Source organism: Carettochelys insculpta, chromosome 4, assembly GCF_033958435.1.
Source record: "Carettochelys insculpta isolate YL-2023 chromosome 4, ASM3395843v1, whole genome shotgun sequence".
In the NCBI taxonomy this organism is placed as follows: domain Eukaryota; kingdom Metazoa; phylum Chordata; order Testudines; family Carettochelyidae; genus Carettochelys; species Carettochelys insculpta.
Window position 1 is genome coordinate 35,016,401 of NC_134140.1, and position 14,213 is coordinate 35,030,613.

Below are 14,213 nucleotides of genomic sequence, written 5' to 3' on the forward strand. Positions count from 1 at the left end.
TCTGTGCACTCGCTGCTCCTCTGCTAGCTGTCTGATCCTCATCTCACCCTTCTGAAGGCCCTTGTGTAACCCCTGCCTCCATCTGCTGCGGTCGTCTGCTAGTTCTTCCCAGTTGTCCAGCTCGATGTCTACCTCTCTGAAGTTTGTCTTGCAGACACCTTTGTAGCGCAACTGGGGGCGTCCAGGAGGTCTTTTGCCAGAGGCTAGCTCACCATACAGGATGTCTTTTGGAATCCTTCCATCATTCATCCTGTGGACGTGGCCAAGCCAGCGGAGCTGACGCTGCCTGAGGAGGGTGTGCATGGTTGGGATTCCAGCTTGCTCGAGGACGGCAGTGTTGGTCACTCTGTCCTTCCGTGATATTCCAAGGATGCGCCTGAGGCAGTGCAAGTGGAAGACGTTCAGCCTCTTTTCCTGGCGGGCATACAGGGTCCAAGTCTTGCTGCCCTAAAGGAGGGTGCTGACGATGCAGGCTCTGTAGACTTGCATTTTGGTGTGAGTGTACAGCTTGTTGTTATTCCACACTCTCTTGCTGAGTCTGGACAGAGTTGTGGCCGCTTTTCCGATCCTCCTGTTTAGCTCAGTGTCCAACGACACGGTGTCAGTGATGGTGGACCTGAGGTAAACGAACTCGTGGACGATCTCTAACGTATAGTTGTCAATGCTGATTGATGGGGATTCAGCAACATCCTGACCAAGTACGTTTGGCGTACTCGGGTGGCGCAGTGGTACTATATGTGAAGTATAATATAGAATCAAATGAAGCAAAAATCCTAAAGGAATCAAAATGTTCCACTTTTAAAAAGTGGAAGTCAAATCCTAGTGAGGAAAATAGAAAGGAACACAAACACTCCCAAATTAAGTGTCATAATGTAGTAAGAAAAGCCAAAAAAGAGTTTGACGAACAGCTAGCCAAAATTCAAAAAATGATAGTAAAATGTTTTTTAAATACATTAGAAGCAGGAAGCCCGCTAAAAAAGCAGTGGGGCCCTTGGACGATAAAGATATAAAAGGAGCGATCAAGGAAGACAGTGCCATTGCGGAGTGATTAAATGATTTCTTTGCTTCAGTCTTCACGGCTGAGGATGTTACAGAGGTTCCTAAATCTGAGCCAGCCTTTTTAGGTGACAAATCTGAGGAACTCTCCCAGATTGAAGTGACATTACAGGAGGTTTTGGAGTTAATTGATAAGATGAATAGTAACAAGTCTCCAGGACCAGACGGTATTCACCCAAGGGTTCTGAAAGAACTCAAATGTGAAATTGCAGAGTTATTAACAGTGGTTTGTAACCTATCCTTTAAATCTGCTTCGGTACCCAATGACTGGAAGACGGCCAATATAACGCCAATATTTAAAAAAGGCTCTAGAGGAGACCCAGGCAATTATAGACCAATAAGTCTAACATCAGTACCAGCCAAATTAGTAGAAACAATAGTAAAGAATAAAATTGCAAGGCACATAGAAGAGCACGAATTGTTGGGCAAAAGTCAGCATGGTTTCTGCAGAGGGAAGTCGTGTCTAACTAATCTATTAGAATTCTTTGAAGGGGTTAGTAAACATGCGGACAAGGGGCACCAAGTGGACATAATATACCTAGATTTCCAGAAAGCCTTTGACACGGTCCCACACCAAAGGCTTTTATGTAAATTAGGCAGTCCTGGGATAGGAGGAAAGATCCTTTCATGGATCGGGAATTGGTTAAAAGACAGAAAACAAAGGGTTGGAATAAATGGTAAATTTTCACAATGGAGGGGGTTAACTAGTGGTGTTCCCCAGGGGTCAGTCCTGGGACCGATCCTGTTCAACTTGTTCATCAATGATCTAGAAAATGAGGTAAGCAGTGAGGTGGCAAAGTTTGCAGATGACACCAAGTTGTTCAGGACAGTCAAAACCAAAAGGAATTGTGAAGAACTACAAAAAGATCTCAGCAAACTGAGTGATTGGGCAGCAAAATGGCAAATGAAATTTAATGTGGGTAAGTGTAAGGTAATGCACATTGGAAAAAATAACCCAAATTACACGTACAACATGATGGGGTCTAATATAGCTACGACAGATCAGGAAAGGGATCTTGGAGTTATAGTGGATAGTTCTCTGAAGACATCCACGCAGTGTGCAGCGGCAGTTAGTAAAGCAAATAGGATGTTAGGAATTATTAAAAAAGGGATAGATAATAAGACAAAAGATATCATACTTCCCCTGTATAAAACTATGGTGCGCCCACATCTTGAGTACTGCGTGCAGGTGTGGTCTCCTCACCTCAAAAAAGATATATTGGCATTAGAAAAGGTTCAGAAAAGGGCGACTAAGATGATTAGGGGTTTGGAACGGGTCCCATATGGGGAGAGGCTAGAGAGACTGGGACTTTTCAGTCTGGAAAAGAGGCGATTGAGGGGCGATATGACAGAGGTATATAAAATCATGAATGGCGTGGAGAAAGTGAATATAGAAAAATTATTTACCTTTTCTCATAATACAAGAACTAGGGATCACCAAATGAAATTGATGGGTAGTAGGTTCAAAATTAATAAAAGGAAATTTTTCTTCACACAGCACACAGTCAATCTGTGGAACTCCTTGCTGGAGGAGGCTGTGAAGGCCAGGTCTCTACTAGGGTTTAAAAAAGAGCTCGATAAATTTTTGCAGGTTAGGTCCATAAATGGCTGTTAGCCAGGGGTAAAGTATGGTGCCCTAGCCTTCAGTACAAGGGCAGGAGATGGATGGCAGGAGATAAATCACTTGATCATTGTCTTCTGTTCTCCTTCTCTGGGGCACCTGGCATTGGCCACTGTCGGCAGATGGGATACTGGGCTGGATGGACCTTTGGTCTGACCCAGTATGGCCATTCTTATGTTCTTATGTTTAGGCTGATGGTAAGCCCAAAGTCCTTGCACGCTTTAGAGAAGCGATCCAGCAGTTTTTGAAGCTGGTCTTCTGTGTGAGACACTACAGCAGCATCGTCTGCGAACAGCATGTCTCTGATGAGGACTTCCCACACCTTAGACTTAGCTTTCAGCCTTGGAAGATTAAACAGTTTCCTATCGGATCTTGTGTGCAGCAAGATGCCCTCTGTTGAAGATCCAAAGGCATGCTTCAGGAGGAGTGCGAAGAAGATCCTGAACAATGTCGGAGCAAGCACGCATCCTTGTTTGATGCCGCTCCTGATTCTGAAAGTATCTGATAATGCGCCATCATATTGGATGGTTCCTCTCACGTCTTCGTGGAACGACTGGATCATCTTGAGTAACCGTGGAGGACAGCCTACCTTGTGGAGCAGTTTGAACAGACCATCCCTGCTGACCAAGTCAAAGGCCTTGGTCAGGTTGATGAAGGCTATGTAGAGTGGCTTCCTCTGCTCCCTGCACTTCTCCTGCAGCTGCCTTAGAGAGAAGACCATGTCAACGGTAGACCTCTCTGCACGGAATCCGCACTGCGATTCGGGGTACACCCTCTCAGCAATCTTCTGGAGTCTGCCAAGGATGACGCAAGTGAACAGTTTACCAGTGACGCTTAGGAGGGAGATTCCACGGTAGTTGTTGCAGTCGCTTCTGTCTCCTTTGTTCTTATACAATGTTACAACGTTAGCGTCGCGCATATCCTGTGGAACCTCACCCTCTTTCCAGCACAGGCACAGTAGCTCATGTAGGGGTTCCAGGAGTGTGTCCGTGGCACACTTGATTACCTCTGGTGGTCTACCATCCTGGCCAGGGGCCTTTCCTGCTGCAATGCTGTCGATAGGTCTCTTCAGTTCATCCACAGTCGGTTCCTGATCCAGTTTGTCCATTACTGGTAGGAGCTCGACGGCATTGAGGGCTGCGTCAACCACAACGTTCTCGTGTGAGTACAGCTCGGAGTAGTGCTCAACCCAGTGCTCCATCTGTTTGGCTTTGTCAGTGATGACTTCACCAGATTTGGATTTCAGGGGTGCCATCTTGTTCTGGGTGGGTCCTAATGCCTTCTTCATACCCTCGTACATTCCTCTGCGATTACCAAAGTCAGCACAGGTCTGGATGTTGCTGCATAGCTGGAGCCAGTGGTTGTTGGCACAGCTCCTGGCTGTCTGCTGTACTGTTCTTTTGACTGCTCTAAGTGCTTGCTGGGTACTTTGGCTCGGTGAGCGTTTGTACTCCAGGAGTGCAGCGCGCTTCTTTTCAATGACTGGAATCATCTCATCGGAGTTAGCTTCAAACCAGTCGTTCGTGTTTCTAGCTCTTCTTCCAAACACCACTTCAATGCAAGAGTTGGAGCTGATTGGGCCTCATGGCCTACCTGCTTAGGACACTTCGGTGTGGGAACAGTGGACAGCGTCTCCTTGAACTGTGCACATACCACAATCTGTGCATCACAGACACATTCTTCCAAACGAAGCCACAGCACAGAGTGTCGTGGAGACACCCACGCTCGAAGCACTGGCATCAACTAGACGTGGTCATCACTAGGCATAATAACCTCAAAAACGTCCTTCTGACACGCAGCTATCATAGTGCTGACTGTGATACAGATCACTTGCTAGTTTGCTCCAAGCTCAAGCTGAGACCCAAGAAGCTGTACCGCTCTAAACCTGCTGGAAGGCCCCGCATTGACGCCAGAAAGACGGCAAACTTGGAGAAAGCTGAAAAGTTCAGAGAGACCCTCCAGGAAAATCTGCGCAGCGGCCCTGGGGGTGCCGATGTGACATCCAAATGGCAACATCTGAGGGATATAGGGTGGTTAAGCACTGAAATAAATTGTGTAGGGAGGTTGTGGAATCTCCGTCATTGGAGATTTTTCAGAGTGGGTAGACAAACAACTATCTGGGGTGATCTAGAGGGTGCGTGGTCCTGCCATGAGTGCAAGTGACTGGACTTAGTGGCCTCCCAAGGTCACTTCCAATTCTAGTATTCTACGATTCTATAATAAAATTACTTTTTTATTTTTGGAGAAAATGATTGAACGGCTCTAGGTGCTAAGAAACCATTGACTCTCTATGGTATTTGTACTGGGCAGGTTCCATCATATTTCACAGACCTGTAAATTAGTGATCCTTTGACCAAGTAGTAGACATGAATTTCATGTGAATATTTAATCCACCAAAAGAGTTTCTGTGATAAAGGACAGCAGTAACTTGATTTTCCAATATGCTAAGCACCTGCAATTCTAGGAGATAGCCGCAAATGCTCAGCACCTCTGAAAATGAAGGCACAACTATCTCCTTAACATTAAGCTATGCACACATTCAAATGGAGTAAGAATAATTGCAGTGGAACAATTTCTTCAGAAGAAAAATGCTATGAAATAATACATATTTTTTCACTGAGCTACTGAAAACCTGCTATAACCGAAATGATTTTTTTCATGAGATGAATCATCATTGGTTTATGGAAAAAAGGTTTCATTCCTCACATTACAGCTTTTTCTGGATCTCTAGGGAAGTTTTCCATATTTCCTGTGATGTAATACAGAGAACATCGTATGATTCCTTCTATGTGTCCGCCTTGGGCAGCTTTATAAAAGTACTCAGCAGCTAGCGTCTGCAAAGAAACAAGATAAAAATGAAAACCTCCTTGGAATACACTTGAGAATTACTATTTCTCTATATTTTCGTCATTTGAAAATAAATAGATAAATATATAATGATAACCTGGCTAATGAAACTAGCCAGTGTCATCACTATTTGTGCAGATAAGTGAAGTCAGTTTCTTTCTTTCTTCCACCTTAGCAGTTTACATTAGAAAAAGTCCTTTAAAGGGGAAATTGTGCGAGCATATTTATCAAATAGTAGAATATATAAAACATGAAACTGGCTTCTGGTGTCATACAGTGTGGTATTTTTGATACTGACAAAAATGATACCAGTAAGTCACAGTGATAGTGAAAGTGGAATTGTAAGCGTCAAGAGAAGGTACAGATATATTTAGGGTTAATGATAAAAACATCACAGTCCTGTCTACATTACAGCTTTCAGAGGTGTTTGTGGATGAGACTTTCCGGGACATAGTAGGGCTGTCCCACCTCCAATCTGACAGTCCTGATGCTGTTACGGAGGATGAAAGGCTCAGGGAAGGAGAGCAGTCAAGGGGAGCAGAGGGAAACCATCCCATAGTTTGGACCCTCCTTCCAGAGGGTGATGTTGTATCCTCTTGTGTCGAGGATACTTCTCCGGGGGAGGGAGTGCCAGCTGTTAGGAAGAAGTAGGTTTTAGTAGTGGGGGATTCGATCATTAGAAATATCGATAGTTGGGTTTGTGATGACCGGGAGAACCGTATGGTGACTTGCCTGCCTGGTGCGAAGGTTGCGGATCTCTCGAGGCATCTAGACAGACTTATGGGCAGTGCTGGGGAGGAGCCGGTCGTCGTGGTACATGTTGGTACCAATGACATAGGGAAGGGTAGAAGAGATGTTCTGGAGGCCAAATTTAGGTTACTAGGAAAGAGACTGAAATCCAGAACATCTTTGGTGGCATTCTCTGAAATGCTTCCAGTTCCATGCGCAGGGCCAGATAGACAGGCAGAACTTCAGAGTCTCAATGCGTGGATGAGACGATGGTGTAGGGAAGAGGGGTTTAGATTTATTAGGAACTGGGGACACTTTTGGGGTAGGGGGAGCCTATACAGGAATGATGGGCTCCACCTAAATCAAGGTGGATCCAGACTGCTGGCATTAAACATTAAAAAGGTTGTAGAGCAGTTTTTAAACTAAGAGGTGGGGGAAAGCAGATTGGTGCGGGGGAGCACCTGGATCGGACGGAGACTTCTCTTACACGAGGCTCCATAGATAGGGATTCCCTAGAAGTTAGTCAGATAGGGAACGTGGGAAATAATATATGGGCAAGATCAGATGTGAAACAATCGTGCATAAAAAAATCCACCACGTCTGTGAAAGGCGGACATATAAATAGTGGTAGTTTTCTAACGTGCTTTTACACTAATGCTAGGAGTCTGTCTAATAAGATGGGTGAACTGGAGTACCTCATATCAAAGGAGGAAGTTGACATAATAGGCATCTCAGAAACATGGTGGAATGAGGAAAATCAGTGGGACACTATCATACCGGGATATAGATTATATCGGAAAGACAGAACAGGTCGTGCGGGTGGCGGAGTGGTACTATATGTGAAGGATAATATAGAATCAAATGAAGTAAAAATCCTAAAGGAATCAAAATGTTCCATAGAATCATTATGGATAACAATTCATTCCTCTAATATGAATATGGCATTAGGAATATATTACTGACCACCTAACCAGGACAGTGATAGTGATGCTGAAATGATAAGGGAGATTAGAGAGGCTATCAAAATAAAAAACACAGTAATAATAGGAGATTTCAATTATCCCCATATTGATTGGGTGCATGTCACCTCAGGACGGGATTCAGAGATTAAATTTCTTGATGCCTTAAATGACTGCTTCTTGGAGCAGCTAGTACAGGAACCCACAAGGGGAGAGTCGATTCTCGATCTAGTCTTGACTGGAACGCAGGATCTGGTCCAAGAGGTAACTGTTACTGGACCGCTTGGAAATAGTGACCACAATATAATAACTTTTAATATTCCTGTGTTGGGAAGAACACCGCAGCGGTCAAACACTCTGGCATTTAATTTCAAAAAGGGGAATTACACTAAAATGAGGAAGCTAGTTAAACAGAAACTAAAAGGTACAGTAATTAAACTAAAATCCCTGGAAGCTGCATGGAAACTGTTTAAAGACACCATACTAGAGGCCCAACTTAAATGTATACCCCAAATAAAAAAACACAGTAAGAGACCTAACAAAGAACCACCATGGCTAAACAGCCGTGTTAACAAGGCAGTGAGAGAGAAAAGGGCAGCTTTTAAAAAGTGGAAGTCAAATCCTAGTGAGGAAAATAGAAAGGAACATAAACACTCCCAAATTAAGTGTCACAATGTAGTAAGAAAAGCCAAAAAAGAGTTTGAGGAACAGCTAGCCAAAAATTCAAAAAACGATAGTAAAATGTTTTTTAAATACATTAGAAGCAGGAAGCCTGCTAAAAAAGCAGTGGGGCCCTTGGATGATAAAGATATAAAAGGAGCGATCAAGGAAGACAGTGCCATTGCGGAGCGATTAAATGATTTCTTTGCTTCAGTCTTCACGGCTGAAGATGTTACAGAGGTTCCTAAATCTGAGCCAGCCTTTTTAGGTGACAAATCTGAGGAACTCACTCAGATTGAAGTGACATTAGAGGAGGTTTTGGAATTAATTGATAAGCTGAATAGTAACAAGTCTCCAGGACCAGACGGCATTCACCCAAGGGTTCTGAAAGAACTCAAATGTGAAATTGCGGAGTTATTAACAGTGGTTTGTAACCTATCCTTTAAATCCACTTTGGTACCAAATGACTGGAAGACGGCCAATATAACACCAATATTTAAAAAAGGCTCTAGAGGAGATCCTGGCAATTATAGACCGATAAGTTTAACATCAGTACCAGGCAAATTAGTAGAAACACTAGTAAAGAGTAAAATTGCAAGGCACATAGAAGAGCACGAATTGTTGGGCAAAAGTCAGCATGGTTTCTGCAGAGGGAAGTCGTGTCTAACTAATCTATTAGAATTCTTTGAAGGGGTTAATAAACATGCGGACAAGGGGCACCCAGTGGACATAATATACCTAGATTTCCAGAAAGCCTTTGACACGGTCCCACACCAAAGGCTTTTATGTAAATTAGGTGGTCATGGGATAGGAGGAAAGATCCTTTCATGGATCGGGAATTGGTTAAAAGACAGAAAACAAAGGGTGGGAATAAATGGTAAATTTTCACAATGGAGGAGGGTAACTAGTGGTGTTCCCCAGGGGTCAGTCCTGGGACCGATCCTGTTCAACTTGTTCATCAATGATCTAGAAAATGAGGTAAGCAGTGAGGTGGCAAAGTTTGCAGATGACACCAAGTTGTTCAGGACAGTCAAAACCAAAAAGAATTGTGAAGAACTACAAAAAGATCTCAGCAAACTGAGTGATTGGGCAGCAAAATGGCAAATGAAATTTAATGTGGGTAAGTGTAAGGTAATGCACATTGGAAAAAATAACCCAAATTACACGTACAACATGATGGGGTCTAATATAGCTACGACAGATCAGGAAAGGGATCTTGGAGTTATAGTGGATAGTTCTCTGAAGACATCCACGCAGTGTGCAGCGGCAGTTAGTAAAGCAAATAGGATGTTAGGAATTATTAAAAAAGGGATAGATAATAAGACAAAAGATATCATACTTCCCCTGTATAAAACTATGGTGCGCCCACATCTTGAGTAATGCGTGCAGGTGTGGTCTCCTCACCTCAAAAAAGATATATTGGCATTAGAAAAGGTTCAGAAAAGGGCGACTAAGATGATTAGGGGCTTGGAAAGGGTCCCATATGGGGAGAGGCTAGAGAGACTGGGACTTTTCAGTTTGGAAAAAAGGCGATTGAGGGGCGATATGATAGAGGTATATAAAATCATGAATGGTGTGGAGAAAGTGAATATAGAAAAATTATTTACCTTTTCCCATAATACAAGAACTAGGGGACACCAAATGAAATTGATGGGTAGTAGGTTCAAAACTAATAAAAGGAAATTTTTCTTCACACAGCGCACAGTCAACCTGTGGAACTCCTTGCCCGAGGAGGCTGTGAAGGCCAGGACTCTATTAGGGTTTAATAAAGAGCTCGATAAATTTTTGCAGGTTAGGTCCATAAATGGCTATTAGCCAGGGATAAAGTATGGTGCCCTAGCCTTCAGAACAAGGGCAGGAGATGGATGGCAGGAGATAAATCACTTGATCATTGTCTTCTGTTCTCCTTCTCTGGGGCACCTGGCATTGGCCACCGTCAGCAGATGGGATGCTGGGCTCGATGGACCTTTGGTCTGACCCAGTATGGCCATTCTTATGTTCTTATGATGGTGAAATAGGGGATCTGTTTTTGTCAGCGTCACAGCCTTCTGGAACAAAGCTAGCTCTCTGGCATCTGTACAAATGGCAAAAACACCTGGTCCAACCCTGCAGCCCTTACTATTTGAGTAGTCTTTCATGAACTATGCGCCTAAAGATGAGCTGCAGTACCAGTCCCAAACTTCCCTAGCACACAAAGCTAGTTTGTATAAGGTAACACAGGCTCCGCACGACAGGACAGAATTGCAGTAGAAGGGAGGAGGAGGAGAGTATCCAGGTCTCATAAGCAACAAGTTTTATGCAATAATTGTAATAAAGCAACACACAACTAAACAATTTCTTTAATGCAGGAACTTCTAACTAGCAGCCTCTACTGTGAAATGGAGACCAGGTATTTTTGGGCGGGGCCATGGACTCTAAAACTAGCTCCTGCATTTGACCCAACAGGGCCTGGTTTTATTTACTTTCATAGCATGCAGAAGCTCCTCTCTTTTCTCAGGCTTTTGGTAAATGAAACCAAATAGGACCATAAGGTGGATTTGTAGGAATGGGTATTAACTTGGAAGTGTATTATTATGGACAGGCCACTATTATATACTGTGTATTTTTATTCTCTAGTAGGAGAAAGATGCTTGCTACCATTTGCTGAGCAGCTTTTGCTGCTGTTCACAGCATATACATGCATTGGCTGAGGCACTGAACATGCTTACCAACTCCTAGACCATACTTGCCAGCCTCCTTTGGAGGCCTTTCACCTTTTGGTCCAAAAGCCTGAAGTTTGATAGCTTTCATCTGCGCATTCTGAACAATAATGTGATGGGTTGTAAAATTCTCTCTCCCAGTAATGCTATCCTTTGCTGGAAATAGAACATTATTTTTCTTGAGAAATAAAAAATGAAGTCCTTAAGTCCTGGCTCAGAAAGACACAAATAAAATATGGGCTGCATTAAAATTGCAAATCAGGCTTTGAAAGGGTAATGTAATTAAAATGTGTCTTGAAGAAAATTTTTCACAGTAGCTGGTTTTATTGCAGCTTCTACACAAGTGAAGTGTAACTGCTTAAAAGTTCTAGGACAGATTCTGCAGCCCTTCATCACACAGGATAGTACTTTACTCCATGTAAAGTACCATGGATGTCAATGTGGCTACTATGAAGTGAAGAGCAATTAGACAGCAAGATGGCAGAATTTGACACTCAACAGGTATAAAACAACTTTTTAAATAAGAACATAAGAACATAAGAATGGCCATACTGGGTCAGACCAAAGGTCCATCCAGCCCAGCATCCCATCTGCCGACGGTGGCCAATGCCAGGTGCCCCAGAGAAGGAGAACAGAAGACAATGATCAAGTGATTTATCTCCTGCCATCCATCTCTTGCCCTTGTTCCGAAGGCTAGGGGCACCATACTTTATCCCTGGCTAATAGCCATTTATGGACCTAACCTGCAAAAATTTATCAAGCTCTTTTTTAAACCCTAATAGAGTCCTGGCCTTCACAGCCTCCTCCGGCAAGGAGTTCCACAGGTTGACTGTGCGCTGTGTGAAGAAAAATTTCCTTTTATTAGTTTTGAACCTCCTACCCATCAATTTCATTTGGTGTCCCCTAGTTCTTGTATTATGGGAAAAGGTAAATAATTTTTCTATATTCACTTTCTCCACACCATTCATGATTTTATATACCTCTATCATATCGCCCCTCAATCGCCTCTTTTCCAAACTGAAAAGTCCCAGTCTCTCTAGCCTCTCCCCATATGGGACCCGTTCCAAACCCCTAATCATCTTGGTCGCCCTTTTCTGAACCTTTTCTAATGCCAATATATCTTTTTTGAGGTGAGGAGACCACATCTGCACGCAGTACTCAAGATGTGGGCGTACCATAGTTTTATATAGGGGAAGTATGATATCTTTTGTCTTATTATCGATCCCTTTTTTAATAATTCCTAACATCCTATTTGCCTTACTAACTGCCGCTGCACACTGCGTGGATGTCTTCAGAGAACTATCCACTATAACTCCAAGATCCCTTTCCTGATGTACTCCAAACTCGATTTTGTATGACATTTTTTAGTGGGACATGTGTTTTCCTCTGAAATGACTCTTGAGGAATGCAAACACATCTGCAGCAGGAACGAAGCAATTGTGACCCCATTACACTTAGTACTGCCTGACCCCAGAAGCAGTGCCCCTAACTTTAATGTGATTTCATATAGGAAGAGCAGCAGAATGTGACCCCCTCATAAGTAAACAGAACATCTTAAACAATAAAGACCATATTTGTAAACCAGACCTTTTAATAAAAAAATCACATCACTGACTATTTACTTACTCGATTTCTGCCATGCACTCCTGGGAAAATCCCATCTAAATGTAGGGCACCCAGGTTATAGGACGCATCTGGATTTCCCATTGCTTCAGCTTTCAACCAGTATTTTGCTGCTTTTTTGTAATCCCTTTTAAAATTATGGTAATACCATCCCAAACCATTCATTGCCTGATGTAATCCCTGCGGGTGAAGAAAAATAATATGACCACACACCATTCAGGTTCATCTGTGCTTTGGGTCATTTCATGATGCCTAATCGTCTTCTAGTCTCAGATTTCTGGAAAGATAATCTGTCTCTCTCTTTGGAACATGTTATCTAGACAGAGTTCTACCCAACTGTAACCAAGATGTTTGTGACTGATGGTATTTTTTTCTACTTTTCTTCTCTAAGGTGTGAATGAACCTCCAGTGATGGGGATTCAACAATCACCTGTGAAAGCCTGTTTAATGTTAGAAGCTTATTTACCTTCCTAGTTAAGAATGTTTTCCTAATATCTAGCCTCAGTCTTCTTTGCTACAGATTAAGCCCATTACTTCTTGTCCTACCTTCAGTGGACATGGAGAAAAAACTGATCAACATCCTCTTCATAACAGTGCTCAACATATTGGAAGATTATCATCATGTAATCCCTTCAGTCTTCGTTTCCCAAGACTAAATATACTCAGGATTTTTCACTTTTTCTCATAGATCATATTTTTTTTATCAATTGTTACTGATCTCAGCTAGACCTTCCTCAGCTTGAGCCCAACTTTTCTACAGTGTGGTGCCACAAGTGGACAGACTACTCCAGATGAGTACAGTGACTGCCCTTGTTTTACATATAACACTCTTGGGCTACATCTACACATGCCCCAAACTTCGAAATGGCCATGCAAATGGCCATTTCGAAGTTTACTAATGAAGCGCTGAAATGCATATTCAGTGCTTCATTAGCATGCGGGCGGCAGCAGCGCTTTGAAATTGACGTGCCTTGCCGCCGTGCGGCGCGTCCAGACGGGGCTCCTTTTCGAAAGGGCCCTGCCTATTTCGAAGTCCCCTTATTCCCATGAGCTCATGGGAATAAGGGGACTTCGAAGTAGGTGGCTTCCTTTCGAAAAGAAGCCCCGTCTGGACGCGCCGCGCGGCGGCAAGACGCATCAATTTCGAAGCGCTGCTGCCGCCCGCATGCTAATAAAGCGCTGAATATGCATTTCAGCGCTTCATTAGTAAACTTCGAAATGGCCATTTGCATGGCCATTTCGAAGTTTGGGGCACGTGTAGACACGGCCTTGAATAGTAACAGAGAGATAGTCGTGTTAGTCTGTACTCCAACAAAACAAAGCAGCAGAAATGTAGCACTTTAAAGACTAACATAATGATTTATTTGTTGATGAGCTTTCTTGGGACAGACCCACTTCTTCAGATCAATTTCATTTCCAGTACAGACGACATTTATAAGTACAGAGGACCAAAAAGAAAAAAAATTGCAATAAAAACTGACAAACCAAATGGGATGGAAGGAAGCGGGTAAGATAAGGGGGGGTGTTAATTGTCCTGTCTGAGATAATTACAAGCATCAAAGGAAGGGAAGCAGACCTTGTAATGTGTGTGGTAGTTGATGTCCCCTCTCATACCACGTGTTACTGTGTCAAATTTGAATATGTACCCTAACTCAGAAGTCTCATGCTCTAATCAGTTGTTAAATTCTCTATGTTGCAGGACACATATTCTCAGGTCTTTAACAGAATGGCCCATTCCATTGAAGCGTTCACTTACTGTCTTACGTGTATCAACTTTCTTGATGTCTGCTCTGTGTCCATTTACCCTTTGGCGAAGGTTTTGCCCAGTCTGTCCAGTGTACCTAGTCTCAGGGCATTGCTGGCACATAATAACATATATAATGTTGCTGGAAGTGCACGAGAATGTGCTTTTGATCTTGTAACTAACATGGTTATGTCCAGTGATGGTATCCCCAGAATAAATACGTGGACAAAGTTGGCAGTGGGGTTTGTTGCAAGTAAAAGTTCCAGGATTAGTAT

At 43.1% G+C, this 14,213-nt stretch overlaps 1 protein-coding gene across 1 annotated transcript in view; it reads right to left on the reverse strand.

Annotated features, from left to right (window-relative positions):
- Nucleotides 1-14,213, reverse strand: part of SEL1L3 (SEL1L family member 3) — a 64,889-nt gene that overhangs the window by 15,890 nt on the left and 34,786 nt on the right. Inside the window, exons 15-16 of the mRNA XM_074991770.1 lie at nt 12,198-12,374; nt 5,384-5,511 (exon numbers count right to left, since the gene is read on the reverse strand). Of these exons, the coding sequence (XP_074847871.1) occupies nt 5,384-5,511; nt 12,198-12,374 (305 nt within the window). The remainder of the gene's footprint in view (nt 1-5,383; nt 5,512-12,197; nt 12,375-14,213) is intronic.